The following is a 14,046-nucleotide window of genomic DNA, read 5'->3' as shown; positions in this document are numbered from 1 at the left end:
TTTCAAACAGTTAAACTTTACTGTGCTGTGATGTTAATTCATTACATATTTTTGGAAGAACCTGTTAATTAATTGAAGAAGAATAGTGCAGATGAACATCAATGAATTTTGCCTGTTCTTCATAGACATTTGTGTAAACTTTTCGATTTTTTTAAGTAACAAAAATTATATATAGGGAAGTTAACTTTGAAAATCAATAAGACAAGCTAATCTTCAAAACCAGGGAAAATATAGAGAGCCACAAAAGCTTCCTTGGGATAATATACAGTGAGAAAATTGTCAAAACCAAGGCAGTTCAGAATAATTGTTAAAGGGGTTATTATGCACATAAATTTCAAGTAGCGAACAGAAAAGATCACCTTAGTATTGCAAAAATGTGCACCATATTTTTCTACTACGTGATTTTTACTTTTCGTTCCTTTTTAATAATAGATACTAGAAAATAAAAACATGAAAGATATTCATTGAATTATCAACAAAAGATAGCGAGTTCCATGCTTGGGAATAATTTCACTATAGTTTACTCCAATTTGTGTCACAGAATCCTTATATTTTCGAAATTTGCTTACCTATATGTGTCAAAATATACCAAAAAGGCATGCCTGCTACTATGAAAGACTATGTGAATGGGATTTCTGCACATTTTTTTAAATATCATACAATGAAAAGTTAATAAATGTAGAATACTGGAACAATACCTGAGAAACAGCATCTGAATCCCCAACATGGACAAGGAAGTAGTGCAAAATAGCTAGGCAGTCATCAGTTGATTCAGCAGCTGCAGCATCCCTAAATGCTTCAAAGAGATGAGAAGGTGGCATTGATAGTGGTACTAAATCTAGTGAGGGTAAGTCAAGTGTGATAGCACTCTCACAGTGTGGCAACAAGGGGACGAGCTGTGCAACATGCCCAGGTACCCCAGGCAATGCAGGCCCTGCCAAAACATGGCAGCACGGTTCATGTGAAAGTCCAATATCCAGAAGATGTGCAAATAACCCTGGTGCAAAGACCAGCATGTGGTGGTCTGTGAAGGAAATCAAAGGACACAATTAATTTGTATTAAACAAAGTAGTATACTGAATAAACTGAGCCTAACAAAGAAATTAAGTGCATGTAAGAAGATGTAGCTTTTCCTTTCTTTCTACATTTTATTTAAATAGTTACTTTATAGATGGAGACATGTATAATAATTAATGTACTCTTTCTCTTTCACTGTTGGTCTGCTGTTAGCAATTACAAGGCATGTAACTGAATCTTTGGAAATTTCACTTGTTTGCAAGAAAACACTTGCATAACTTTGTATATCAAGGCTGAGCCCCTTGGTTGCGATTGGCCCATTCAGCGGCAGCTTGCACTAGCCAAGCCAACTAAACAAGTCATTCACGTTCTGGTAACTTGTACTTTGTCTGCCATGTATCACTCACAAATGCAAAAGATGACTTTTATGGTGCCACAATCACATAAGTGTGAGAATATATTAGGTCTTGATTCCTTGATTTGTTTGGCTTTAACATTCAGGAAAATGTGTTGTCAGTGTCTACATTCCATGCAAAACACATAGTAGCTAGCTTGGTAAAGGAATTCCTGGAACTCTTTCCTGAAGGTTTAGGCAAAGCTATCAATTTTGTTGCACATATTACTCAGAAAGACAATAATCAGCTGAAATTTTGCCGGCCCAAAAGTGTTCTCATTGCATTACAGGACAAAGTCACTGCTGAACTTAAAGAATTGCAAGATAGCGGAGTTATTGTGCCCATATCAGCTAGTTCAATGGTTTTGCTACCCAAACCTTCAGGTCTCATTTGCCTCTGTGTTGACTCTAAGTCTACATTCAACCCGCAAACTGTCATTGATACTTACTTACCCATTCCCACGCCCAGAGGATCTCATGGACAAATTAGGCACTGGACACTACTTTTCAAAAACTTATTTGCGTGACACCTATCTTCAAATACCACTCGATGAAGAATCTCAAAAAGTGCATGTTGTAAATACTTATTTGGGCTTGTTTAAATATTTGTGTTTGCCTTTTGGCAGTGCTACCACGCCCTTCATTTTACAACTGTATTTGAAACAGCTGACTGCGCAAGTACCAAACTGTTCAAACTGTTTAGACAATATTGTCGTGGCTACTTATACACCTGAAGAACATACTGCAAATTTGTGTGCTTTGTTTTGTGTGTTGTCTGATACAGGACTTAAGTGTAGATTGGACAAGTGTGATTTTTTAAAACTTGAGTTGCAGTATCTTGGTTATGTCACAAACAGTTAAGTTGTACATACTCTTCAGTCGCATTTGTTAGCTATATGGGATTTGCCAGTTCCTCACAATATTACAGAATTGTAGTCTGTTTTAGGGAAAACGAACTATTATATTCAGTTCCTACCAAATGCTGCACAAATAGTGGCTCCATTGCATTGCTTGCACCCCAAGAATGTCCCCTTTGTTTGAACAGATGAGTGCCAAGTTGCTTTTAAGAATGTGCAAGATGCATTGCTCCATGATTGATGCTTAGTTCACTTTGATCCTGACAAATCAGTTGTACTGCAAGTTGAGGCTTCCTCTTATGGAACTGGTGCAGTGCTTTCACACAGAGCTGGTGATAAAAGACAGGCCTACCACTTTCGCATCAAAAGTGTTGTCCAAAGTTCAGTGCAACAATTCAAAATTTGGAAAGAGGCTTCGGCTATTGTGTATGGTGTCACCAAATTTCACCAGTATTTGTATGGCAGAAAATTCTACTTAGTAACAGATCACAAGCCTTTGCAGTTCTTGTGTCATCCAGCGAAACTGGTTCCAGTAAGAACTACCCAAAAATTGCAAAGATGGGCTGTTTTCTCAGTACCTGAATGACATTGTGAATCATCTGACAGCTCAACATGGTAATGTGGGCATACTTTCATCAAGTCTTCCGATCGGCCCTGATACAGAGTTTGACACTTCTGCTGTGTCTTGTTATCACATCGATGCTCAGGATTCTGAAATGCTTCAATCTTTTCTGCTGAACTATAGGAAAATTTCACAGGCCATGGAAACTAATTCAGATTTGAACATTTTGCTAAAGTACGTTCGCACATCTTGGCCTTGTTCCTTGAACAGAATACAGAACTCTGCAGAATGCCGATACTTTGCATGTCGGCATAGCCTAGCTGTACAGAAAGGTGTGATCTTTGTTCAAAATGACAGTGGACAGTCACGTGTGTTAATCCCTAAAGCTTTTAAAAAATAAGTTTTGCAGTTACTTCACCAAGGATACTGGGGGAGATGTGCATCGCCACTGTGCTTGGCAGGGTATGGATGCACAAATAGAACAGACGACTTCATAGTGTCACGCATATGCGGAAAATCAGTCCACTCCGCCACAAAAACTCTCTGCTTGGTGTAAGTCACAATCGTCATTGCAACGTCTGCATGTAAACTTTGCAGAACCTTTTTGGAATACTTGCTGGTTGATTGTGGTTGACTCATATAGCAAGTTTCCATTTGCTGTGCCGATGAATTCAACAATGTCACATAGCGCAATTCAGGTGTTATCATCAATTTTTTGCCTAGATGGCAACAGCCCTCAGTTCACATCACATGAACTTCAAACATTTTGTGAATGCAATGGCATACAGCATCTAACTAGTGCACTGTTCCATACTCAGTCAAACGGCGAAGAGGAACATTTTGTCAGAACCTTCAAGCAGCAGATGGAAAACTTCGCTCCGCAAACACCAGGGATCAAGCAGTGTTTCTGTTTCTCGTGTCATATCGTTTGCACCTCCAAGATGGTCCATCGCCGGCGGAACTGCTTCACAGCCACCACCATCGGACACTGCTCCACATGCTCCACCCTCCTCAGGGTTTTTAATGGGAGCAGATGGTGGGTGTGAGGTGAGATCATCCATCGACTTGGCACTTGCATGTATCTTATTTCAGGTCCTGATGGCTTGCAGCACCACTCCCAAAATCAACTTCGCCTCTGTTATGTGCAAAATGATATTTCAGTGTCTCTTCTCCCAGATTCATGGATCCAGAGGACAGCGTAGCCACAGCAGCTGCCAGAGGGCATCATCAGGACACTGCAGGATGACCTCATGGAGACAAAGCCTCCGCCTCCTCTTATCCTACCGATGGAGCTGGACCGGTCCAAACAGCAGCAGTCACCATCTTCTTCATCTGGTTCCTGACAGCAGGAGGAGGACACATACCCTTCTGGTCATTTTCCAGGGAATGTTTCCGCAGAGTGCAGGCAAAGAAAGCAGGGTTTGGCTGGAAGCTTAACATCCGCTGCAGCAACAGCTTCCAGCCTGACATTGCGCCAACACTCCTGCCTCCCCCGCCATGGTCGCACTCCCTACATGATGACGGTCCATTGCTTTGGGGAATGTTACAGCATATGGACAAGCACCAGCACAAAGACAAAGATCCCAAGAGCAAAGAGGGCAGCGAGATGACGTCAGCCAATAGCGCAATGACAAGGACCGCAACCCGACAGGAGCACCTTCTAGCCAAAGAGAATATAAGCGCCACTCCTGCCAGCCTCTGCCAGACAGTATTAGCACAGCCTAGCAGAGAGTGCTACAATAGCAGTTAGTAGTGATCCATATCAACTGCTTACATGGACATTGTCTATAATGATGATCATTACTTGTTTGCATGTTGCCCATCGCTTGCGACACCATTGTAAATTCAAACTTAAGTTTTGTCAACCTTCTTATTTGTAATAAAAATTGTTAATGTGATTCGCTTGAATTACTGCATAGCATTCCGACAATACAGCATAATTTAGGCACCCTGTACGAGACGAGTGGGCAAAAGCCCACACTTGCGACCAATCATGTAGAAATGAAAGTTTAGTACTGCCAATTCAGTTTCTGTAATAAACTCAATTAAAATGATTTGCTTGTATGTTGTCTAGCTATCTGAGAAAACAGCTTCCTAGGCACCCTATAAGAGGCAACTGGAGAGGATCCCACACAGCCAGTGCAGATGCATTTATGCAAGTATTATAACTGTAGCGGATTTTATTAACTATGAACAATCGAAGTAACAGTTCTGTATGTCCCTCTAAGAATATAATGTCATTACAGCAGAACACATACTCCAGCAATGTAATTTTGCAGTACATGGGTGACAATGACATTGTTTGTGACTAGAATGTTAAGAAACACTTCAACACACAGTTGTGACAACTGTAACAACATAACGTAAGTTATTAGGTTTTATAACCACCACTTCAGTGGAAACTGAGGATGTTTTGTATCTATAACCAATACTTACATGGACATGTATACCAAGTTCGGTGGCAGGAAGAACAAGAGTTCTGGTCAGGTGAATCATCATCATCATCATCAGTTATCTGCTATATTAGCAGGTCCTTTGCCTCTCCATTTTCTGCGATCCATTGCTTCCTTCTTAAGGCTGCTGTATGTTGTACCGTCCATCATGTCATCCAGTATCTGGAATCTCTTCCTTCCTCGCTTCCTTTTCCCTTCTACATAACCTTCTAAAACTGTTTTTATCAGTCCGTCATTCTTTCTTAATATATGCCCAATCCAATTTCTTTTTCTTCTCTTTATTACATCTAGTAACTGCCTTTTCTCTCCCACTCTTCTCAGTACCTCTTCATTTTTTACTCTGTCCATCCAACTTATTCCTTCCATCTTCCGCCATGTCCAGATCTCAAAAGCCTCCAGCCTTTCTCTGTCTTTTTTCCTCATAGTCCATGTTTCAGCGCCATATAGAAGAACACTCCATACAAGGCATTTTATGAGTCTCTTTCTGAGTTCTCTGTCCATACCGCTACAGAAGATTCTCCTTTTCTTATAAAACACCTCTTTTGCCATTGCTATGCTTGTTTTAATTTCTGTGGTGCACTTCCAGTCGGTGTCTATCCTGCTTCCAAGATACTTAAAATTTTGCACCTGTTCTAGTTTTTCTCCATTCAGCACAATTTTTAGTTCCTTATTTCCTCCTATTGCCAATACTTTTGTTTTATTTGTGTTAATTTTCATTCCATATTTTTTTCCGTTAGTTGCAATGGTGTCCACCAAATCCTGTAATTCTTTTTCCCCTGTGGCTAGAAGGACCATGTCATCAGCAAATCTCAAGCACCCTACTCTTCTTCCTCCAATTTCTACTCCTTTGTCATCTAATGAGCATTGGTCAATCATATTTTCCAAGTACAGGTTGAAAAGAGTAGGTGATAAACAGCATCCTTGTCTTACTCCTTTCCCTAGTCTGATCCAGTTCGTACTTTCTCCTCTCACTTTAACTGAAACTTTTTGATTAAGGTACAATGAGTTTATAAGTCTTCTGGTTTTCCAGTCCACTCTCTTTTCCCTCATAATAGTCGCCAGCTTGTCCCAAACCACATTGTCAAATGCCTTTTCTAAATCGATGAAGCACATATATAGGTCTCTTCCTTTTTCAATAAACCTTTCTCCTAAGATTCGTAGGAGCCCTATTGCATCTCTGGTGCCCGTATTCCGTCTAAAGCCAAACTGCTCCTCGCCGAGATTCTCCTCTATTACTTTTTCAAGTCTTTTATTAATTATTCTTAACATCACTTTGGCTGCATGTGAAATGAGGCTGATTGTCCTGTGCTCGCTGCATTTCTTGGTTCCTTGTTTTTTCGGCAATGGAATCATTACTGTTGTCAAAAAGTCCTCAGGCCATTCACCACTGTCATATATTTTATTACATAACCTCAATATTTCTCTTATTCCATTGTGGTTCAAGCATTTTAGTATTTCTCCCGGTATTGTATCTGTACCTACTGCTTTGCCATTTTTCATTGCAGCAATAGCAGACTTTACTTCTTCCATTATGATGGTCGGTCCTTTCTCTTCATCACTTACACTGTTGTGTGATTCAAGTTCCAGAGTTTCTGGTTTGCTATTTGTGTCATATAGCTCTTTTATATATTCTTCCCATCTCTGGAGGACATCGTCACGATCTTTATACACTACCTCTTCGTCTTTACTCAAAATTTCCATAGTAGCACTTCCTGCTCTGTTTTGTTCCCATGTCATAGTCTTTACTCTGTTGTATAGTAAGTCGTATCTTCCCTTCTTCAATTTCATCACATTCCTCTTTTAGCCATTTTTCCTAGCCTGCTCTGTTTCTCTTCGCAGTTCATTATTTAACCTTCGGTATATCTTTCTTGCATCTTCAGTGTTCTTGTTTTTCAATTTTCTTCTCTCCTCCAGCTTGGAAATCATTTCTTGTGTGACCCATGGTTCTTTTGACCTTTTCCCTTTTACATATCCTATATTTTGCTGTCCTGCTTTAATGATTCCTTCTTTCAGCATATTCCAGTACTCGTTGGCATTATCAGGTGCTTCTTTGTCTCGTAATGTGTTTAGAAAGTCCCGAGACAGCATTTCTGTAATTTGTTCTTTGTTGGACCTTGTCTTCTCTAGATCCCATTTCTTCACCATTGTCGCCTTTTTCAGTTTTTTCATTCTTATTTCTATTTCTGCCATAAGTAAGTTGTGGTCACTATTAATATCTGCACCTGGTAATGTGTGCACCTTCTTGATTCCATTCCTGTATCTTTCTTCTACCAGTATAAAATCGATTTGGTTTCTATATTTATCCCCTGGTGATTTCCAAGTGTAGAGCCTACTCTTATGGTTCTTGAACCATGTGTTTGCCACTATCAGCTGCCTTTCCCTACAGAAGTCAATTAACCATTCACCTCTGTCATTTCTCTTTCCAAGACTGCCTACTACGTTTCCCTCTTTCCCTTCTCCCACAATGGCGTTCCAGTCTCCCATTACTATTTTGCAGCATTTTTTATTTTCGTCCATTATTCTCTCTATTACATTGTACGTTTCCTCTACAATTTGGTCATCATGTTCTGAAGTTGGCATACACACCTGGACAATCAGTAAATCTTTTTGTGCTCCTTTCAGCCTTACACCAATAACCCGGTCATTTGCATAGTCTACATATTCCACACATTTAGCCAATTCCTTTGTCATAATCATTCCTACTCCATTAATTCCTTTTACTTCTCCTCCTGAGTAGTAGAATACATATTCATCTGACTGCAACTCTCCATGTCCATTCCATCTTACTTCAGCAACTCCTACGAGGTCCATATGATTCTTTTCCATCTCTCTTTTAAGGTTTTCTAGTTTTCCTGCTTGTAGCAGAGTTCTGACATTCCAGGTACCAATTCACGTCAGGTGAATACAGGGTTATACATACAAAATCAAATAGGGGTAATGCAGGAGTAGGTTTAATAATGAATAAAAAAATAGGAGTGTGGGTAAGCTACTACAAACAGCATAGTGAACACCTTATTGTGGCCAAGATAGACACGAAGCCCACGCCTACCACAGTAGTACAAGTTTATATGCCAACTAGCTCTGCAGATGCCGAAGAAATTGATGAAATGTATGATGAGATAAAAGAAATTATTCAGATAGTGAAGGGAGATGAAAATTTAATAGTCATGGGTGACTGGAATTCGACAGTACAAAAAGGAAGAGAAGGAAACGTAGTAGGTGAATATAGATTGGGAGTAAGAAATGAAAGAGGAAGCCGCCTAGTAGAATTTTGCACAGAGCATAACTTAATCATAGCTAACACTTGGTTCAAGAATCATAAAAGAAGGCTGTATACATGGAAGAGACCTGGAGATACTGACAGGTTTCAGATAGATTACATAATGGTAAGACAGAGATTTTGGAACCAGGTTTTAAATTGTAAGACATTTCCAGGGGCAGATGTGGACTCTGACCACAATTTATTGGTTATGAACTGTAGATTAAAACTGAAGAAACTGCAAAATCGTGGGAATTTAAGGAAATGGGACCTGGATAAACTGACTTAACCAGAGGTTGTACACAGTTTCAGGGAGAGCATAAGGGAACAATTGACAAGAATGGGGGAAAGAAATACAGTAAAAGAAGAATGGATAGCTTTGAGGGATGAAACAGTGAAGGCAGCAGAGGATCAAGTAGGTAAAAGGACGAGGGCTAGTAGAAATCCTTGGGTAACAGAAGAAATATTGAATTTAATTGATGAAAGGAGACAATATAAAAATGCAGTAAATGAAGTAGGCAAAAAGGAATACAGACGTCTCAAAAATGAGATTGACAGGAAGTGCAAAATGGCTAAGCAGAGATGGCTAGAGGACAAATTTGAGGATGTAGAGGCTTATCTCACTAGGGGTAAGATAGATACTGCCTACAGGAAAATTAAAGAGACCTTTGGAGAAAAGAGAACCACTTGTATGAATATCAAGATCTCTGATGGAAACCCAGTTCTAAGCAAAGAATGGAAAGCAGAAAGGTGGAAGGAGTATATACATAGAGGGTCTATACAAGGGCGATGCACTTGAGGGCAATATTATGGAAATGGAAGAGGATGTAGATGAAGATGAAATGGGAGATACGATACTGCGTGAAGAGTTTGACAGAGCACTGAAAGACCTAAGTCGAAACAAGGCCCCGGGAGTAGACAACATTCCATTAGAACTACCGACAGCCTTGGGAGAGCAAGTCCTGACAAAACTCTACCATCTGGTGAGCAAAATGTATGAGACAGGTGAAATACCCTCAGACTACAAGAAGAATATAATAATTCCAATCCCAAAGAAAGCAGGTGTTGACAGATGTGAAAATTACCGAACTATCAGTTTAATAAGTCTCGGCTGGAAAATACTAACACAAATTCTTTACAGATGAACGGAAAAAGTGGTAGAAGCCGACCTCGGGGAAGATCAGTTTGGATTCCGTAGAAATGTTGGAACATGTGAGGCAATACTGACCCTACGGCTTATCTTAGAAGCAAGATTAAGAAAAGGCAAACATACATTTCTAGCATTTGTAGTCTTAGAGAAAGCTTTTGACAATGTTGACTGGAATTCTGAACGTGGCTGGGGTAAAATGCAGGGAGCAAATGTCTATTTACAATTTGTACAGAAACCAGATGGCAATTATAAGAGTCGAGGGACTTGAAAGTGAAGCAGTGGTTGAGAAGGGAGTGAGACAGGGTAGTAGCCTATCCCCGATGTTATTCAATCTGCATATTGAGCAAGCAGTAAAGGGAACAAAAGAAACATTTGGAGTAGGTATTAAAATCCATGGAGAAGAAATAAAAACTTTAAGGTTCGCCGATGACATTGTAATTCTGTCAGAGACAGCAAAGGACTTGGAAGAGCAGTTGAACAGAATGGACAGTGTCTTGAAAGGAGGATGTAAGATGAACACCAACAAAAGCAAAATGAGGATAATGGAATGTAGTCGAGTTAACTCGGGTGATGCTGAGGGAATTAGATTAGGAAATGAGACACTTATAGTAGTAAATGAGTTTTGCTATTTGGGAAACAAAATAACTGATGACTGTCGAAGTAGGGAGGATATAAAATGCGGATTGGCTATGGCAAGGAAAGCATTCTGAAGAAGAGAAATTTGTTAACATTGAGTATAGATTTAAGTGTCAGGAAGTTATTTCTGAAAGTACTTATGGAAGTACTTATGGAAGTGAAACATGGACGATAAATAGTTTGGACAAGAAGAGAATAGAAGCTTTCAAAATGTGGTGCTAAACAAGAATGCTGAAGATTAGATGGGTAGATGACATAACTAATGAGGAGGTATTGCACAGAATTGGGGAGAAGAGGAGTTTGTGGTACGACTTGACTAGAAGAAGGGATACGTTGGTAGGACATGTCCTGAGGCATCAAGGGATCACCAACTTAGTATTTGAAGGCAGCATGGAGGGTAAAAATCGTAGAGGGAGACCAAGAGATGAATACAATAAGCAGATTCAGAAGGATGTAGGCTGCAGTATATACTGGGAGATGAAGCAGCTTGCACAGATAGAGTAGCATGGAGAGCTGCATCAAGCCAGTCTCAGGACTGAAGACCACAACAACAACCAATACTGACAATACATCTTGTTTCAAATATTTTCACGGGGGAAGTGAACCAAGTCAAATACATTTTTAAATTGTGTTCTCCCATGCAATAACTGTTGCTGTTGTTGTGGTCTTCAGTCCTGAGACTGGTTTGATGCAGCTCTCCATGATACTCTATCCTGTGCAAGCTTTTTCATCTCCCAGTACCTACTGCAACCTACATCCTTCTGAGTCTGCTTAGTGTATTCATCTCTTGGTCTCCCTCTACGATTTTTACCCTCCACGCTGCCCTCCAATACTAAATTGGTGATCCCTTGATGCCTCAGAACATGTCCTACCAACCGATCCCTTCTTTTGGTCAAGTTGTGCCACAAACTTCTCTTCTCCCCAATCCTATTCAATACTTCCTCATTAGTTATGTGATCTACCCATCTAATCTTCAGCATTCTTCTGTAGCACCACATTTCGAAAGCTTCTATTCTCTTCTTGTCCAAACTATTTATCGTCCATGTTTCACTTCCATACATGGCTACACTCCATACAAATACTTTCAGAAATGACTTCCTGACACTTAAATCAATACTGGATGTTAACAAATTTCTCTTCTTCAGAAACGCTTTCCTTGCCATTGCCAGCCTACATTTTATATCCTCTCTACTTCGACCATCATCAGTTATTTTGCTCCCCAAATAGCAAAACTCCTTTACTACTTTAAGTGCCTCATTTCCTAATCTAATTCCCTCAGCATCACCCGACTTAATTAGACTACATTCCATTATCCTTGTTTTGCTTTTGTTGATGTTCATCTTATATCCTCCTTTCTAGACACTGTCCATTCCATTCAACTGCTCTTCCAAGTCCTTTGCTGTCTCTGACAGAATTACAATGTCATCAGCGAACCTCAAAGTTTTTATTTCTTCTCCATGAATTTTAATACCTACTCCGAATTTTTCTTTTGTTTCCTTTACTGCTTGCTCAATATACAGATTGAACAACATCGGGGAGAGGCTACAACCCTGTCTTACTCCCTTCCCAACCACTGCTTCCCTTTCATGTCCCTCGACTCTTATAACTGCCATTTGGTTTCTGTACAAATTGTAAATAGCCTTTCGCTCCCTGTATTTTACCCCTGCCACCTTTAGAATTTGGAAGAGAGTATTCCAGTCAACATTGTCGAAAGCTTTCTCTAAGTCTACAAATGCTAGAAACGTAGGTTTGCCTTTCCTTAATCTTTCTTCTAAGATAAGTCATAAGGTCAGTATTGCCTCACGTGTTCCAGTGTTTCTACGGAATCCAAACTGATCTTCCCCGAGGTTGGCTTCTACTAGTAATAATTTAATGAATATAACATAGCACAAAGATCCATTTAAACAACTGTCAAACATATATAAACCTTGAAAACTACTCAGCTCATGTGCTTAATTAATTTAAGTAGTTTACCTTTTCAATTGACTCTAATGGAGTTGCTCCACTTTTAACATCACTCTTTTTGCTTTGATAATACATGTTCCTGTCAACTTAAAATATTTTGATCAGAAATTGCTGTCATTTGCAAAAACATTGAAGTCTATGAGTTGCACATTCTATAACCATATCAACATTCTGCATATCGCTGGAAGAGGTAATTTCCTGTTACATTACGAATTAGTATTTCCTCTCATTCCCCTTGTGTATGAAGTGAAGGATGAATTATGGTTTAAAAGCTTCTGTGCATACTGAAATTATTTTAATCTTATCTTTGTGCTCCCTACGGTAACAATATGTAGGGGGTGATAGTACATTATTAAATTCCTCACTTAATACTGACTTTTTGAAAATTTGTAAGTAGGATTTCACATGATACTAGGTATCAATATTGGACTGGCTGCCAATTTATGTTTTTCTGCATCTCACAATCTTTCTCCCAACGATCTAACAAACCAGTGACCATTCATGTTGCTCTACTTTGTAAACATTGACATATTTTGTTGGTCCTGTCTGTTATGGATTCAACACACTTGAACAATATTCTAGAATGTTCAAGTGTTTTGCAAACAATCTCCTTTGTAAACTGATTGCATTCTCCCAGTAACATTCCTATGAATTGAATGTTCTACCAGGTTTAACCAAGACTGAACCTATGTCTTCATTCCATTTCATACTCCAATAATGTATTACATTCAGGTGTTTGGATGAGTTGACTTTATCCAAATGTGAAACAATAACATTGCAGTCAAAGTTTTTGCACTTTTGAAGTGCATAATTTTACATTTCTGTACATTTAAAGTAAGTTGTCAACCTTTGAACCACTCTGAAGTGTTGTCACGATATGACTGAATACTTATGTAAATTTTTCACACAGAATTTATTGAAGATAACTGCATCATTTGCAACAATTTTGAGTTTACTGTTAAGAACGACCCTCTATCCATGATAACATGCTGCCTACCCAACTCATCAATTCAGTCAAAAATTTCCTTTCATACTCAATATGATCAAACTGTCACTGATAAATGTAAACATTTTACAGAGCCAAATGTTCTCTGCAAGTCTAGAAATACTGTGTCTACCTGATTACCTTGACCCATGGCTCTAAGTATGTCATGTGAAGATTGTGCAAGGTGTATTTCACGTAACTGAATTTTCCTGTTGGATGGTATGCAGGAGGTCACTCTGTTTGAGATGCCTCTTAATGTTTGAACTCAGAATATATACTAAAATTCTATGACAGATAGATGTCAGTAATATAGACTGGTAATTTTTAGGATCACTTCTGCTACACTTCTTGTAGATTGTGTGACTTGTGCTTTTCCCTATCTACTTGGCATAGCAGTTCACTGTTTGAGCAATCTAAGGTACAACATTTACCAAATTGATAAGGTTTCTTCCCCCAGATTCAATGTTTGTAAAACGCAAGGTCATCTCATATTTGCACATTAAATGATTGCTGCTGATGTCAACATTTTTACATCATGCAATAGATTAATATTAGTGTCACCTTACACTTGCAGATGAAGCTCTGGCAATTGAGGCCATGTGCAAATTTATTTTGAATCAAAAGGGCTGTTTTGCTGAGAACTAATGCAAATGTGGGGAAGGGAGTAGTCAGCATGCAGTAAATTTCATTATGCTGCCAACAGGTAAAATAATATCCAGATCAACTCTATGTGAACATAAAGCAGCCCTCTCAGCTACTTCGATATGA

The 14,046-nt window shown here is 39.2% G+C and overlaps 1 protein-coding gene across 4 annotated transcripts in view; it reads right to left on the bottom strand.

Annotated features, from left to right (window-relative positions):
- LOC126473954 (protein pigeon) overlaps nucleotides 1-14,046 on the bottom strand; it is a 500,491-nt gene that overhangs the window by 176,622 nt on the left and 309,823 nt on the right. For all 4 annotated transcript variants that reach the window (XM_050101320.1, XM_050101319.1, XM_050101322.1 and 1 more), the window contains exon 9: nucleotides 699-1,024. In XM_050101320.1, coding sequence (XP_049957277.1) covers nucleotides 699-1,024 — 326 coding nt within the window. The remainder of the gene's footprint in view (nucleotides 1-698; nucleotides 1,025-14,046) is intronic.

Source organism: Schistocerca serialis, chromosome 4 (genome assembly GCF_023864345.2).
Source record: "Schistocerca serialis cubense isolate TAMUIC-IGC-003099 chromosome 4, iqSchSeri2.2, whole genome shotgun sequence".
In the NCBI taxonomy this organism is placed as follows: Eukaryota; Metazoa; Arthropoda; class Insecta; order Orthoptera; family Acrididae; genus Schistocerca; species Schistocerca serialis.
The sequence above is the reverse complement of the archived record's forward strand: the minus strand, read 5'-3'. Positions and strand labels throughout refer to the sequence as shown.